General features: G+C 40.5%; 1 protein-coding gene across 1 annotated transcript in view; it reads left to right on the forward strand.

Moving 5' to 3' along the window:
* Nucleotides 1-15,511, forward strand: part of LOC140735307 (dynein axonemal assembly factor 5-like) — a 167,240-nt gene that overhangs the window by 83,791 nt on the left and 67,938 nt on the right. Inside the window, exon 7 of the mRNA XM_073060195.1 lies at nucleotides 5,734-5,877. Coding sequence (XP_072916296.1) covers nucleotides 5,734-5,877 — 144 coding nt within the window. The remainder of the gene's footprint in view (nucleotides 1-5,733; nucleotides 5,878-15,511) is intronic.

Genomic DNA, 15,511 nt, shown 5'->3' on the forward strand with positions numbered 1-15,511 from the left:
GCAGGTCCAACATATAATTCTCTGTAACTTCCGCCACCTCCAACGGGATCCCACTACCAAATACATTTTTCCCTCCCCCCCCTTTCTGCTTTTCGCAGGGATCGCTCCCTATGCGACTCCCTTGTCCACTCGTCCCCCCCATCCCTTCCCACCGATCTCCCTCCTGGCACTTATCCTTGTAAACGGAACAAGTGCTACACCTGCCCTTACACTTCCTCCCTCACCACCATTCAGGGCCCCAGACAGTCCTTCCAGGTGAGGCGACACTTCACCTGTGAGTCGGCTGGTGTGGTACACTGCGTCCGGTGCTCCCGGTGTGGCCTTTTATATATTGGCGAGACCCGACGCAGACTGTGAGACCGTTTCGTGGAACACCTACGCTCAGTCCGCCAGAAAAAGCAGGATCTCCCAGTGGCCACACATTTTAATTCCACGTCCCATTCCCATTCTGATATGTCTATCCATGGCCTCCTCTATTGTCAATATGAATCCAAACTCAGGTTGGAGGAACAACACCTTATATACCGGCTGGGTAGCCTCCAACCTGATGGCATGAACATTGACTTCTCTAACTTCTGTTAATGCCCCTCCTCCCCTTCTTACCCCATCCCTGACATATTTAGTTGTTTGCCTGTTCTCCATCTCCCACTGGTGCTTCCCCCCCCCACCCCCTTTCTTTCTCCTGAGGCCTCCCGTCCCATGATCCTTTCCCTTCTCCAGCTCTGTATCACTTTCACCAATCACCTTTCCAGCTCTTAGCTTCATCCCACCCCCTCCGGTCTACTCCTATCATTTCGCATTTCCCCCTCCCCCCTCTACTTTCAAATCTCTTACTATCTTTCCTTTCAGTTAGTCCTGACGAAGGGTCTCGGCCCGAAACGTCGACATCGCTTCTCCCTATAGATGCTGCCTAGCCTGCTGTGTTCTACCAGCATTTTGTGTATGTTGTTGTTTGAATTTCCAGCATCTGCAGATTTCCTCGTGTTTGCCATACTATAACTTGTTTTTAACTGATATGTGGCTGTTGTGTTTTACTATTTATTGTTATGTTTATTATTTAGTGTTGCGTTTGTTATGTTATGATTGCACTGCTCCTGGGAAACGCTGTCTCATTCTGCCCTGCAGAGCTGATGTACAGTTAGAATGACAATAAAGTTTTTGAATCTTGAATCTTGAATACTATGCATGATGCCTTCGGCTTTTCTGCAAATCGAGCACCAGGACAACGCATCTGATGAGTCTGGTTCCAAATAGATTTCTGTTTGTATCCCATATGTTCACAGTCAAATCCAAAGTTCAAAGTATCTTTATTATCAAACTATATATATGTCACCATATACAACCTTGAGATTCACTTACTTGCAGGTATTTACAGAAAATATAAAGAAATACAATAGAATCTATTGAAAACCATACATAAGCAAAGATTGACAAACAACCAATGTGCAAAAGAAGACAAACTGTTCAAATGAAAAAAATAATCCAGAGAACATGAGTTGAGGAGTCCTTGAAAGTGAGTCTGTAGGTCGTAGAATCAGTTCAGAGTTGTGGTCGGTGAAGTTATTCACAATGGTTCAGGAGCCTGATGGTTGTAGGGTAATAGCTGTTCCTGAATCTGGTGGTATGGGATCTAAGACTCCTGTATCTCCTGCCCAGTGATAGTAGTGAGAAGACAGAATGGTCTGGATGGTCGGGAGTCTTTGATGATGGATGCTGCTTTCTTGTGGCAACATTCCATGTAAATGTACTCACTGGTGGAGAGCATTTTGTCTGTAATGGACTGGGCTGTATCCACCACTTTTTGTAGTCTTTACCATTCCTGGGTACTGCTGTTTCCATATCAGGCTGTGATGCAACTGGTTAGGATACTCTCCAATTTGTATCTATAGAAGTTTGTCAAAGTTTTTGTTAACCTCCCAAATCTACACAAATTTCTAAGAAAGTAGAGGCACTGTCATGTCTTCTTTGTAATGGCATATTCATGCGGATCTCAGGACTGACCTACTGATCAGAACAGAAGCCACAAGTGTTTTACAGGCAAAGGTCATGCTTTAAGACCAAATAACTCTGATGTACTGGAATGTGTATTCCAACTCCTTGGATTTATTTCTCATTAAGTGATAAGTTTTTCCCTTTGGTTGCGTCTATTCTATGATTGATTTGCAAGGTTTATTAATAGAATATTTTAAAAATAATCCATATCTTTTACCTTAGAATTTACCCGACCCGTTGAGTACTTTTTGATATTTTCTGTGTTCACTTTTTTACATTTTCATCTATTTTAATGCCATGGACAAACATATCTGTTTAAGTGTGGAGTAATTCACACAAAATACAAGAGGAACTCAGCAAGTCAGGCAGTATGTATAGAGGGGGATGAACTGGCAGTGTTTCGAGCCAAGGATTGATCACCCACTCTCTGTTAAACATGTACTACTGCACAGAAACAGGACCTTCGGTCCATCTAGTCTGTGCTGAACTATTCTGCTTAGTCCCAGCAACTTGCACCTGGACCACAGCCCTCTCTACCCCTCCCATCCAGGTACTTATCCAAACTTCTCTTAAATGTTGAAGTCAAATCTGCATCCACCACTTCCACTGGCAGCCCATTCCACACTCTTACCCCTCTGAGTGAAGAAGCTGCCCCTCATGTTCCCATTAAACATTTCATCTTTTATCCTTAACCCATGAACTTTAGTTCTAGTCTCGCCCATCTTCAGTGGAAAAAGGCAAATTGCATTTATCCTGTCCATATGTAGCTCTGGTGCTTAAGACTTTTGCACAGTACTGTAGTAATTTTATGCATATCACTGTACTTCTGAAAAAAAAGACAACTTTCATGACATATGTGAGCGATGATAACCCTGATTTTGATATGGGTCTCTTTTGTAGACTAAGAGTGTGAAGGCGACAGGGATAGGGGAATCATGATTGGGAAAAGGGGAAGGGAGAGCAGAGGGAATGGGAAACACCAAAGACACCTTTTGTAATGATCAATAAACCAGTTGTTTGGAATCAAATGTGCTTGTCTGATGTCTCAGGGCTGGGTGTATCTGCACCCGCGCCACCCTCCCACCACTGGCACTTTTTCTCTGTTACCTGCTCCACCCTCGACGTTCCCAGCATCCTTTACTGCCACCAGATTTACAAACTCACTCTTCATTCCCATGTTGTCAAATACAGTACTATGCAAAAGTCCTTGGCACCATAGCTATATATGTGCATAAGACTTTTGCACAGGACTCTAATGTGGTGCCTTCAATCTTTATAGAGCATAATGCTGGAACTGATTAATTATTTGTATGTTCAAAGTGTGAGAAACTGTTTCTTCACAGGTAGGATGTCTCAAGCACTAGCATTGATCTGAATACAGATTTCAAATCTCCTTTGGCGTCTAATCAGAACAAAAGCCTAACGTGTTGCTCCTCTCTGTATCCCCAAACTGATCAGGCCATCCAGAATGACATTTTGTATTTGCTTCCCAGTCATCTGCAGAGACACTAACTGAATGTTGAAAGCATCCTAAATCTGTATTGCAATCTGCCTGCCTACCTATGTGTTCCTGAACTTCAACATCATCTTGTGATCTGGCATTCTCTTGATAGCCCAAATGATCTGAGTCTCTTCTCAAAAATCAGTGTTGCAACCAGTGACTTGCCAACATTATTGAACACTTACATATTTCTTGCCATTTAATTTGGATAAAAAGTAATAGACTTTTCCCATGATAGCTCTGTAGCCTTTTAGATGATAAGAATATAAGATATAGGAGCAGAATTAGGATATTTGGCCTATAAAGTTAACTATAAAACAAATCACAAAGAGAGGGTATATTTCCTGGTAAAGTGACCTTTCCTATATAATTAGATTTTTTAAAACCAAATAATATAAACATCCTAGTAAGACATCAAGTTTTGTGTTGACAATATGATAATGAGTGTCAGGTGATGACATTCCTGTTACATTTCGTAGCTGGCAATTAATAATGGATTTATTTGTGTTTTACCATTAAAGGAAGTAATTCTCATAGTTATTATCCCTGAACTATTGGGCTATTGAACCAGTGAGGATAACTTCACTCGCCCCATCACTGAACTGTTCCCACAATCTATGGACTCGTTTTCAAGGACTCTTCATCTAATGTACTCGATATTTATTGCTTATTTATTTATTATTATTATTTCTTTTTCTTTTGTATTTGCACAGATTGTTATCTTTTGCACAGTGGTTGTTTGCTGTGTTGGATGCAGTCTTTCATTGATACTATTATGATTTTTAGATTTACTGATTATGCCCGCAAGAAAATGAATCTCAGGGTTATGTATGGTGTTATACATGTAGTTTAATAATAAATTTACTTTGAACTTTTTAATCTCTCTAGGGCTGCTGTTCACCCTAATGCACAACACACCCCACCTTCCAAATCCTACTTCTGTGCTGTCATGCTGGTTAAGAATCATTCATGATGCTGTTGTGAGTTTTTCATTGTACCTGTACGTGACCATATCATGCACATGACTCGATTTTATCTATTGCACCCTTAGGAAAAACTAACGGTGTCACCATTACAAAATGGTGCCTATTAAATGTTCTAATATACTAAACCCCCCCCCCTCTGTTTTTCACCTTCGGATTGGATGCTGGAACAAGTTTAAAGTGCTTCAGATAATAAACAATACATTTATGAACACAAAGATTTTAATCATTAAAGGAATGTGAGATAATTGCCCAATGACATTTGTTCAGCCCTACGAAGTGCAAAGGCAAAACTTCCTCTCTGTTGGCAATGTGTATGAATTTAACCTAGATACAAGTTCCTTCCACAGGTCACAAACAGGTGTTCATGGTGGTAGCTGAAAGAAAAAAAAGATAATCGGTAAAATGGCCAATTGAGGCCTTTGTTGTAGGAGGAAATTTACTCCTTTCAAAAAGTATTCAGCTTGTTGTATGGAGGCTTTTACCCATGTTCTTAGCCAAATTTTGCACCTGGCAACCCAGCTGAATGAAATTGGATCCATGTCTTTGAAATCAGTTGCATTAATGACAACCTGCAAGAAAATAGTATGAGAAAATAGATTTGTCGCTTTTGTCAAAACAAGATGAGGAAAAAAAAATTGTCTTTTTATAAAAAGAGTAGTGCTTTAGGACATATTGAGGTCAGACATAGTAAATCTCTCAGTTTAGCCATAATCTTTTCACAGTTTCATAACCTGGGAATCAAATAAATGGAAATAAAAGGTTCCAAATATGTGGTATAATGCGGGTTAAAAATTAGTAGTATAGAAAACTGTATCAGTCAATGTTAGCTATTGCTAAAAACATTTACCAGCTAACAATACTTGTACCTAGAAACTGGTTTGAATTGACTTCTTCTGTCTGCTGCTTTTTTAGCAGGTAGTTGATGTGTGTGAAGCAGCTGACAACTTTTGGGGTGTGTGGTTTCCAGTATTATCTTTCACGTACTTTTTTTTGCTTCGGTTTCTACCAGAACAATCTTAGCAGTTTTAATCCATCGAAAATACATGTAGGTTCAGAATGATGTAAAAGGTTTTAATATAGCTATGGGTTCAAATTTGGAACAAATTTGTAATTTCCATTATAGCCTTGTTAATTCCCACAGGCTTTTATTTTATACAGGTAAAATAAAAATTAAAAGTGAACGTGTGGAATGGGAAGTGCTTTTTCAGAGCAAGACGTTAATTGATTCTTTTATTTTCTTTCTGATACCCATAGGTGGAATATTTGGAACAACTGCTTCTGTGTGTACAGATCCTAATTACAGTATGTGGGAAACAATGCCGTGAAATCAATCTCCCACTTCTGAAAGTGCTGGTGACAGTCATGTCTATGACTTCTGATGAAGAGCTGAAAAACAAGGTATTACAGAGTGCAAACCACATCAGTTAGTTAAATAAAGTTCATCTGTAATTTGGCGATTGATTTTTTTTTTCCCCTTCTCTTCTGAAAGCCAAACATTTCAAAGCCTAAATGAATGGGTTCACTGTCTTTCAGCTTTAATTTTGGGTACATGCTAATTTATAGCTAAAAGTTCCATCTTGCAGTGAGTTTGGCTTTTCTGAGAGTTGAAGTGGTTTTGAGTGGAAGAAATGTTGAATAGGTTGAATTGATCCCAAGTCTTTAAATGTAATTCAAGGTACAATGAAGAAATATAATCCTTGTAAATAGGTTGCATCAGAAATAATTTGGTCACTGGTCCGTAGTAAAGTGTGTTTCTGTGTACCTTTTTTCTTGATTTATTTTCTCTTTTCCTCAATATTTCAGCTCTGCCTTTGTCCTTGCTATCTCTAATCCATCCTGGTCCTGACCGTATAATTGACCTTGTCAGCAAAGGTGCACTGAAGTTGCTGTAGGTACTGTGATGTCTAAGCGGTAATTACTTCTGTCCTCGAGCACTGTGATATAGTTCTGCTGAGAATTTGAACTTGATGATACTTAGTGTAATTAGCTAAAGGATAATCACCTGGATTTGCTAATGAGGGATTATGTTTGAGCCAAATTTTGCAGATTTCTGGTATGGTGGAAGGGCAAAATCTATTTTGAATGCATTGGAATTTTCAAAACAGTTTTTTGCCAAAGCTATGGTTTGCCAAGAAATTGCTCTAGTGAGTAGTATTTAAACTTTCAACTTGGTATTTTAGTCATTGGTTTATTATTGTCACATGTACAGAGATTGTGCAAAATCTTTTGTTTGCATTCCTCACAGACAGATCATTCCATACTAGGTAGTACAAAGGATAAAATAAAAGAATATGGTATATGGTGTTATACCGGTAGTTACAAGGGATGTGCAGTGTAGGTAGACAAAAAAAGTGCGAGGGTTATGATTTGGTAGATTGAGAGATCAAGTGTTCATTTTTATCACAGAAGATGTTCATTCAAGAGTCTTAAAGCAATGGAATAGAAGCTGTCCAGGAGCCTGATGGTAAATGTTCTCAATCTCTTATATCTTCTGCCCAATAGGAAGGGGAAGAAGCAAGAGTGACTGGGGTAGGGAGAGGGGTGGTCCTTGATTATGTTGATTGCTTTCCCAAGGGAACGGAAAGCATAGATTGAGTCAACAGAGGTCAAAACCAATTCATGATGCTGGAACACCACTATCCTCTCGGGAAGTTGGAGATAAGACCATAAGACAAAAAGGGATAGGAGCAGAATTAGGTCTTTCATTTTAATTAGGCCACCCATTTTAATTCCTACTTTGATATGTCCATCCATGGCCTCCTCCACTGTCATGAGGAAGCCATTCTTAGGTTGGAGGAACAACACCTTATATTCCATTTGGGTAGCCTCCAACCTGATAGCATGAACATCGATTTCTCAAACTTCCGGTAATGCCCCCCACACTCCTCCTTCACCATTTCCCATCCCCTTTTCCCTCTCTCACCTTATCTCCTTGCTCGCCTATCGCCTCCCTCTGGTGTTCCTCCTCCCTTTTCTTTCTTCCATGGTCTTCTGTCTGTGTCACCAATCAACTTCCCAGCTCTTTCCTTCATCCCACCCCCTCCAGGTTTCACCTATCACTTTGCGTTTCTCTCTCCTCTCCCCCCACCTTTTAAATTAACTCCTCAGCTTTTTTTTCTCCAGTCCTGCCGAATGGTCTCAGCCCGAAACATTGACTGTACTCTTTTCCATAGATGCTGCCTGGCCTGCTGAGTTCCTCCAGCATTTTATGTGTGTTAACCCCATACACCTGCCTTCTTGCCATGTCCTTTGATGCCCTGACCAAGTTTTGCCCTGGGGGGGGGGGGGGGGGGAATATTAGCAATACATAAGCTGGGAAGTGAAAACATAATGAAATGGATGAAATGCACCATTAGATAGAAGATTTGTATAAAATGGAAAGCAAAGACCAGCATTTGGATCATTTTCAGAATGAAGAGTAGTTAAGAACAGACTTATTTGCAAGTTGCTGCCAGAGCCTCCTACCATGGGCCTTGGATAAAGTCACAAGAAGGACAGCAAAAGTCAGAATGTGAGGCAAGTGATAAATCAGAACTGGGGAGAATACTTTTAAGATGTGCTAGAGAAATAACATAGCTATTTAATAATACGTGTAAAATTATTTGTGTGGAAATTTGTTAAATGGAGCAACGCTACATATTAAGATTTCTCATTTCTGCTTAGTAGCCCAATAAGAGAGTATTAAGGTGCAATACAAAGGGCAGACAAAATGGTGGATTGCATTAACAAGGGATAGAACGCATATTTAGAGATCATGAGATTACTGTCTTGAAGGATTTAACCCAACTTCATCAAGAGCAGTAAGGATTCTTTTGGTATTGTTAATTGGTTTATTATTTTATCAAGATACCATGAAAAGTTCATCCTGCATTCTGTTCATACATATCAGATCATTATGCAGTGCACTGAGGTAGAACAAGGTAAAAGTATAACAGAATGTAGATTAAAGTGCAACAGCTACAGAGAAAGTGCAGTGCAGGTAAACAATAGATGCAAGATCATAACAAGGTAGATCGTGGATTCAAGAGCCTGTCACCCAGGTCATGCTCTCTTCTCACTACTACCATCAGGAAAAAGGTACAGGAGCCTCAGGACCTATACCACCAGGTTCAGGAACAGTTTCTACAGCTCAACATCAGGCTCTTGTACCAGAGGGAATAACTTCACTCAACTTCTCTTGTCCTATCACTGAACTGATCCTACAAACTATAGACTCACTTTCAAGGACTCTTCATCTCATGTTCTCAATATTTCTTGCTTACTTATTTATTATTATTATTTCTTTTCTATTTGCACAGTTTGTATTTTGCACGTTGATTGTTTGTCTGCTGTGTTGGGTGTGACCTTTCATTGATTCTGTTATGGTTCTTGGATTTACCGAGTATGCGTGCAAGAAAACAAATCTCAGGGTTGTATATGGTGACATATATGTACTTTGATAATAAATTTACTTTGAACTTTGAACTGTTAACAGCAGGCTAGTATCTGTCCTTAAGCCTGGTGGTACATGCTTTCAGGCTTTTGTATCTTCTGCCTGAAGTGAGAGGGAAGAAAAGAGAATGTCCAAGGAGTAAAGCCTTTGATTGTGTTGGCTGCTTTACGGAGGCAGTGGGTAGTACAGACAGCATCCAAGGAGGGGAGGCTGATCGCTGTGATGTGCTGAGCTGTGTCCGCAACTGTCTCCGTTTCTTGTGGTCTCAGGCAGAGCAATTGCTCTTAACTCATTGCTGGAAATAAATGAGTGATTTTGAAAGGCAAGCAGCGAATTTTGCCTTGGCAGCTTAAGTTACGAGGACAGTCTAAGCAATTTACTTTGGTCTCATTGAATTCATAATGTAGGAAACTTCCAGGTGATCTAATAATTTACAAGTTTATGAAAGGAATTGACAAAACTGACTCAGACTGTTTGTTCCCACTCACAATTATTTCTGCCTAAAGAAGGAAATCAGCTGGAATATGATACCCAAAGGAGGATCAGGCTATTAAATAATAAACAAAGGGGGAACTTGTTTTTATGTCATGCCTTTGACAGGCTCCGGATGTCTCAAAGTGCTGTGCAGCTTAATGAAGTACTTTTAATGTGTAGTCACTGTTGTAAGTATAAATTAATAAGGGGATGGACATTGGAATGCTGTTCAATCAAAAGTTTCAAGAGGGAGAAGGTGTTGATGAATATAGTGAGAAGGATGTTCAGTGGGGCTTGCCTGTACAATTGGATCAACTTGGTTGGGCTAGTTGGCATTTCTTGTTAATTCAAGTAATTCAAGGTTGTTTAAAGTCATTTTCAGTACACAAGTCTGAAGGAGAACGTACTAATTGTTATTCCAGATCTAATGCAGCAAAAAAAAACTACAATAAGATAAAGGACATAATAATAATAAAAAACACAATAAATATAAATACACAAGATAGCTTGTATACATAGATTGATTGTATGTCCATAAAGTGACACTAGTTGCAGGCATGTCTGTACTTAAGGTGACTAACAGGAAATGATAAACATCTTTACCTCTCCCCTTCCTCTCTCTGCTTTCTGTAAGAATCGCTCTTTCAGTGATTCACATGTCCATTCATCCCTCTCCACAAATCTTTCTCTTGGCACTTATCCCTGCAAGTGGCCTCACCTCCACTCAGGGCCCCAAACAGTCTTTCCAGGTGAGGCAGCAGTTAACCTGTGAATCTGCTGGGGTATCTATTGTGTCCAGTGCCCCCCAGTGCAGCCTCCCCTACATTGGTGAGGCCTTTCGTCATTTGAGGGACTGCTTCCTTGAGTGTATCCGCTCCATCCACCAGAAGCGGAACTTCCCAGTGGCCAAACATTTTAATTCTGATTCCCATTCCCGTTCTGGGTCCGTGGCCTCCTCTAGTGCTAAACTGAGGCCACCATCAGGGTAGAGGAGCAACACCTTATATTCCCTCAGGGTAGCCTACAACCTGATGGCACGAATATTGATTTCTTCCGGTAAAAAAAAGTTCCCTCACCCTCCCCCCTTCTTCTATTCCCCACTCTGGCCCCTTACCTCTTCTCACCTGCCAATCACCTCCCCTCCACCTTCTCTTTCTCCTGGAGTCCACTCTCCTTTCTTATCAGATTTCTTCTTCTCCAGACCTTTATGTTTCCTACCCACCTGGCTTCACCTATCACCTTCTATGTATCATCCTTCCCTCCTTTATTCTAGCATCTTCCCCCTTCTTTTCCAGTCCTGAGGAAGGGTCTCAACTCGAAACGTTGACTGTCTCTCTCAGTAGCTTTAAGTAGATGGCATGGCCCAGATAGTGGGGGTTTTCGATCTTTGAGAAAGATGTTTTGTTAGCATATTAATCTGTAGGATCTTATTGTAAACAAATAGCTTGTCATATTTCTTGCTTTCAGCATTTACTTCACTCTGAAACTAATTTGTTGGCTGCAAAGAGCTTTAGGATGGACTGAAATCAGTGCAAGAAGCATTCATCGTCATCGTCATTATATGCCATGTCATATGACGTGGGCAGTCTCAGTCTTCCATCTGTCTTTAATCTGAGAAGCTTTAATAAGCTCTTCAAAACTTTTGCTTGACCATCCCTTGATATAACTCATGAATGACACGTGCTGTCGAGTGTGACTTTTTCTTCCGTCAGTTTTTCCCATCAGTGCAAGATGTTCGAGCTTCTCTTTCCTTGGTACATGTCCCAGAAATTCTAGCTGCTGTTTCCTGTTATCAGCTCTCCTCTTATTCCAGATATTCATAACACTTCTTCATTTGTTACTTTGTCCTTCTACAATATTTTCATTGTTCTTCTTAAAGAAAAACGCATTTCTTCATCTTCGAGTCTTCCCTCACTCTGCTTTGATGTTGTCCAACATTTGCTTCCATATGTTCGTGTGGAATGAACACAGTACCGCAACGCTGAGTTTCATATCCATAGAAATTATGTTATTTTTTAATATCTTGTTCAAGCACTCAAACGTGCATTTAGCAATCCAAATCCTCCTCATTTCAATATCAGATCTACCATCAGATGTTTCCATGCTCCCTAAGTAATTGAACTTCCATGCTTGTTTAATTGCTTTGTTGCCCACTTTCAGTTCGCGTTTCCGTATTTCTTTCTTTTTTGCGACAACCATACATTCAGGCATCTTGCAGTTGACAGTCAATCCTCTCTTTGCACTTTCTTTGACAACTTTATCTCGTGTTTCTTGGAGCTTCTGTTCAGAAGTAGCTCTCAGTACTGTCTGCATATTGTTGATTGTTCAAATTGTATTCACCAATTATCATGCCTGGGATACTGCTAATTTCCCTTATAATCTTCTTGCTGTAAAGGTTGAATAGGTCAGGTGAGAGAACCTGTCTGATTCCCCTCTTAATCTGGACATAATCGCTTGTCAACTCTCATTTCTGCTCTTTGTTCCCAGTATGAATTTATGATGATTCTGATATCTTTCCCATCAATGTGCAAGTGTTGAAGGATTTTTATAAGCCCTTCGTGTCTCACCTTATCAAAAGTTTTGGTAAAATTCATGAAACATAGGTATAGGTCTTTCTGGACCTCTGTGGCTGCTCACAGATCATTCTAAAGATGAAGATTGCATTTTATGTTTCACTACGTTCAATGTGCGCGATCTCTGGTTTCAAGCTCTTTCTTGCTCTCATCTTGATGATTCGTAGCAGGACTTTCACAACATGACCCATCAAACTAACTGAGTGGTGCAACTTGCATTCAATTGCTCTTGGGTTTTTTTTGGCAGTGCAATAAAGACTGACTTGCTTATTTCCTTAGGTATTTCCCTGCATTCATGTATTTCATTCAACAAATCTGTCAAACTTTCAATCCCAAAATCTTCCAGCACTTGAATCATTGCTATAGCAATACCATCTGGTCCTAATGCCTGATTCTTTTTCATTTTCCCCACTGCTGCTTTAAATTCTGATTTTATAATCAGTAGGCCGTCCATGTTATTAGTAATTATTGCCTTCTCTCCTCTCATATCTTCAAACAACTTTAGACCACTTAGCCAGTATATCTGCTTTTTCCATTAGTATTGATTCACCTTTTGCCTTGAAACATACACTAGATGTACAATTAGCACTCATGAGTGTCCTCACCTTCTTGTGTATATCGCCAGTACTTTTCAGTTTCTCTATCTCTTCACATTCACCATTTATCCATTGTTCTTTCACTTCCCTACATGTTCACTTGATTTGTTTGTTTAAAGTTTTATACTTCATACTGTCCTTTGGTGTGATTATCTGTCTTTTTTTCATTAGATCCAGAATTTTATCTGTCATCCATTTTTTTCATCTTCTCTGCCCTTACCATTCAGAAATAAACTAATGAATTGGGCTTGCAGTGTTCCACACCACACAATGTCCAAAAAGATAGTAACACCTTTGGTCAACCCCATAGAAGCTGCTGTGTCTGAGTGCACCACTATCTTACCAGAAGATTATATGAATGCAACACACACAGAACAGCTGAAGGGTCTCGGCCCGAAATGTCGACTGTATTCTTTTCCATAGATGTTGCCTGGCCTGCTGAGTTCTTCCAGCATTTGTGTGTGTTGCTTGGATTTCCAGCATCTGCAGATTTTCTCTTGTTTGTCATTATATGAATACTTGTCTCTTTTACTTTGCAATAAAAATGCATAAAGATTGATTACCATTCATCCAAAATTGTCTAAAATGTTTTCAGTGATACAAAGCATTACTTTTATATATTACATTGGAACTCCTTCACTTAATTGGGATGGTGCTTTCTGTATATGATTTATCTTAAAATTTGAGAATTAGGAAATTACAAACTTAAGTTCAAGTTCTGTTTGTTGTCATTCAGCCACACACATGTTTACCACCAACTGAAACAACTCAGTATATATAACTCACACACACACAATACATAAAGTAATATTACCACAGATAAATTAACAAATAGTAAAATGGATTTACAACACAACTTAGAAAGTAAACAGTATAGCAGTACTGGCACTTTATACGTTGATGAGACCTGGGTGCTGGCAGGGAGTTCATTAGTCTTATGGCCTGTTAGAAGAAGCTGTTTACCATCCTAACAGTTCTGATGGTAGGGGTCAAAGACATTGTTGGATGGTTGAGAGGCATCGTTGACAATTCTAAAGGCCCTGTGCAAGAAGCAGTCCTTATAAGTATCTCAAATGGGTGAAAGAGAGACCCCAATAATCCTCTCGGCAGTCCTTGCAATCCTTTGTAGGAAATTGTGGTCAGAAGCCTTACAATTCCTGTACCAGACAGTGATGCAACTCACTTCATGAAGTAAGGACACTCATGTGCTTTCTTGACCAAAGAGTTTGTGTTGAGGGACCAGATAAGATCGTCCATTATGTGCACTCCCAGAAACTTGGTGCACCTAATTTTCCATGCAAGAGCCATTTATGTGCAGTGAGGAGCAGTTAGCCTGTTCCTTCCTAAAGTCCACAATCATCTCTTTGGTCCTGTACATATTGAGACTCACGTTGTAAAAACTCAGCAGACCAGGCAGCATCTGTGGAAAAGAATAAACAGTCAAGGTTTTGGGCTGAGAACTTTTATCAGGACTGGAAAGAAAGGGGAAAAATCAGTGAAAGAAGGAGGAGGAGGAGAGGAAATAGTACTAGGAGGCAGGTGAAGGTGAAACTGGGAGGTGAGGGAGGGGTTGAAGTAAAGAGCTGGGAAGTTGATTGGTGAAAGAGATAAAGGGCTGGGGAAGGGGGAAGTGTGATAGGAGAGGACAGAAGACCATGGAAGAAAGGGAAGGAGGAGGAGCACCAGAAGGAGGTGTTGGGCAGGTAAGGACAAAAGGTGAGAGAGGGAAACAGGAATGGGGAATGGTGAAGGAGGTGGTGGGGGGGGGGGGGAGAGAACAATTACTGAAAGTTAGAGAAATTGATATTCATGCCATCAGGTTGGAGGCTACCAAGACAGAATATAAGGTGTTCCTCCTGCAACTGAACTTGGACTCATTGTGGCATTAGAGGAGGCCATAGACTAACATGTCGGAATTGAAATGGGTGGCCACCAGGAGATCCCACTTTTGTGGTAGATGGAGCAAAGGTGCTCAACAAAGCAGGTCAGGTCTCACTGAGATACAGGAGGCCACACCTGGAGCACAAGATACAGTAGATGACCCCAGCAGACTCGCAGGTGAAGTGTCACCTCACCTGGAAGGACTGTTTGGGGCCCTGAACAATCTTTTACTCTTTTCCATTGATGCTGCCTGACTTGCTAAGTTCCTCCAGCATTTTGTGTGTGTTGCTTTGGATTTCCAACATCTGCAGATTTTCTTGTGTTTGAGATTCAAGGTGTTGTACTTGCATCGTTCTATCAACTGCTCTACCACCTCTCTGTACTCCGTCTTGTCGTAGTTGTTGATAAAGCCAGCCACTATTGTGTCATCTGCAAACTTGATGATTCAGTTTGAACTGGATCTAGCAGTGCAGTCATGCGTCATCAGCATGGACAGCAGTGAGCTGATCATGCAGGCCTGGGGGCACCAGTGTTCAGTGCAATGGAGCTAGAGACATTTCTGGCAACACAGACTAGCTATGGCCTTTGTTAAGAAGTACAAGATCCAGTTACAGAGAGAGGTGTTGAGACCCAACAAGGACAGATTACCCATCAGCTTTTGAGGGATGATCATATTAAACTCCGAGCTGAAGTCAAAAAGACCGTAAGATATAGGAGCAAAATTAGGCTATTTGGCCCATCAAGTTGGCTCCACTATTTCATCATAGCTGATCCAGTTTTCCTCTCAGCCCCAATCTCCTCCCTTCTGCCATATCCCTTCATGCCTTAACTAATCAAGAATCTGTCAACCTCTGCCTTAAATATATATAAAGACTTGGTCTCCACAGCTGCCTATGGCAAAGAATTCCACACATTCATCACTCATGGCTAAAGAAATTCCTCCTCTTCCCCATTCTAAAAGGGCACCCCTCTTTTCTCAGGCTGTGTCCTCTGGTCTTAGACTCTCCCTTGGTATTCAGTCACATGAGGCACCATTTTCCAGGTGGGACTGGATGAAGTGGAGTGCAGAGTCTATG

Source organism: Hemitrygon akajei, chromosome 11 (genome assembly GCF_048418815.1).
Source record: "Hemitrygon akajei chromosome 11, sHemAka1.3, whole genome shotgun sequence".
NCBI lineage: Eukaryota > Metazoa > Chordata > Chondrichthyes > Myliobatiformes > Dasyatidae > Hemitrygon > Hemitrygon akajei.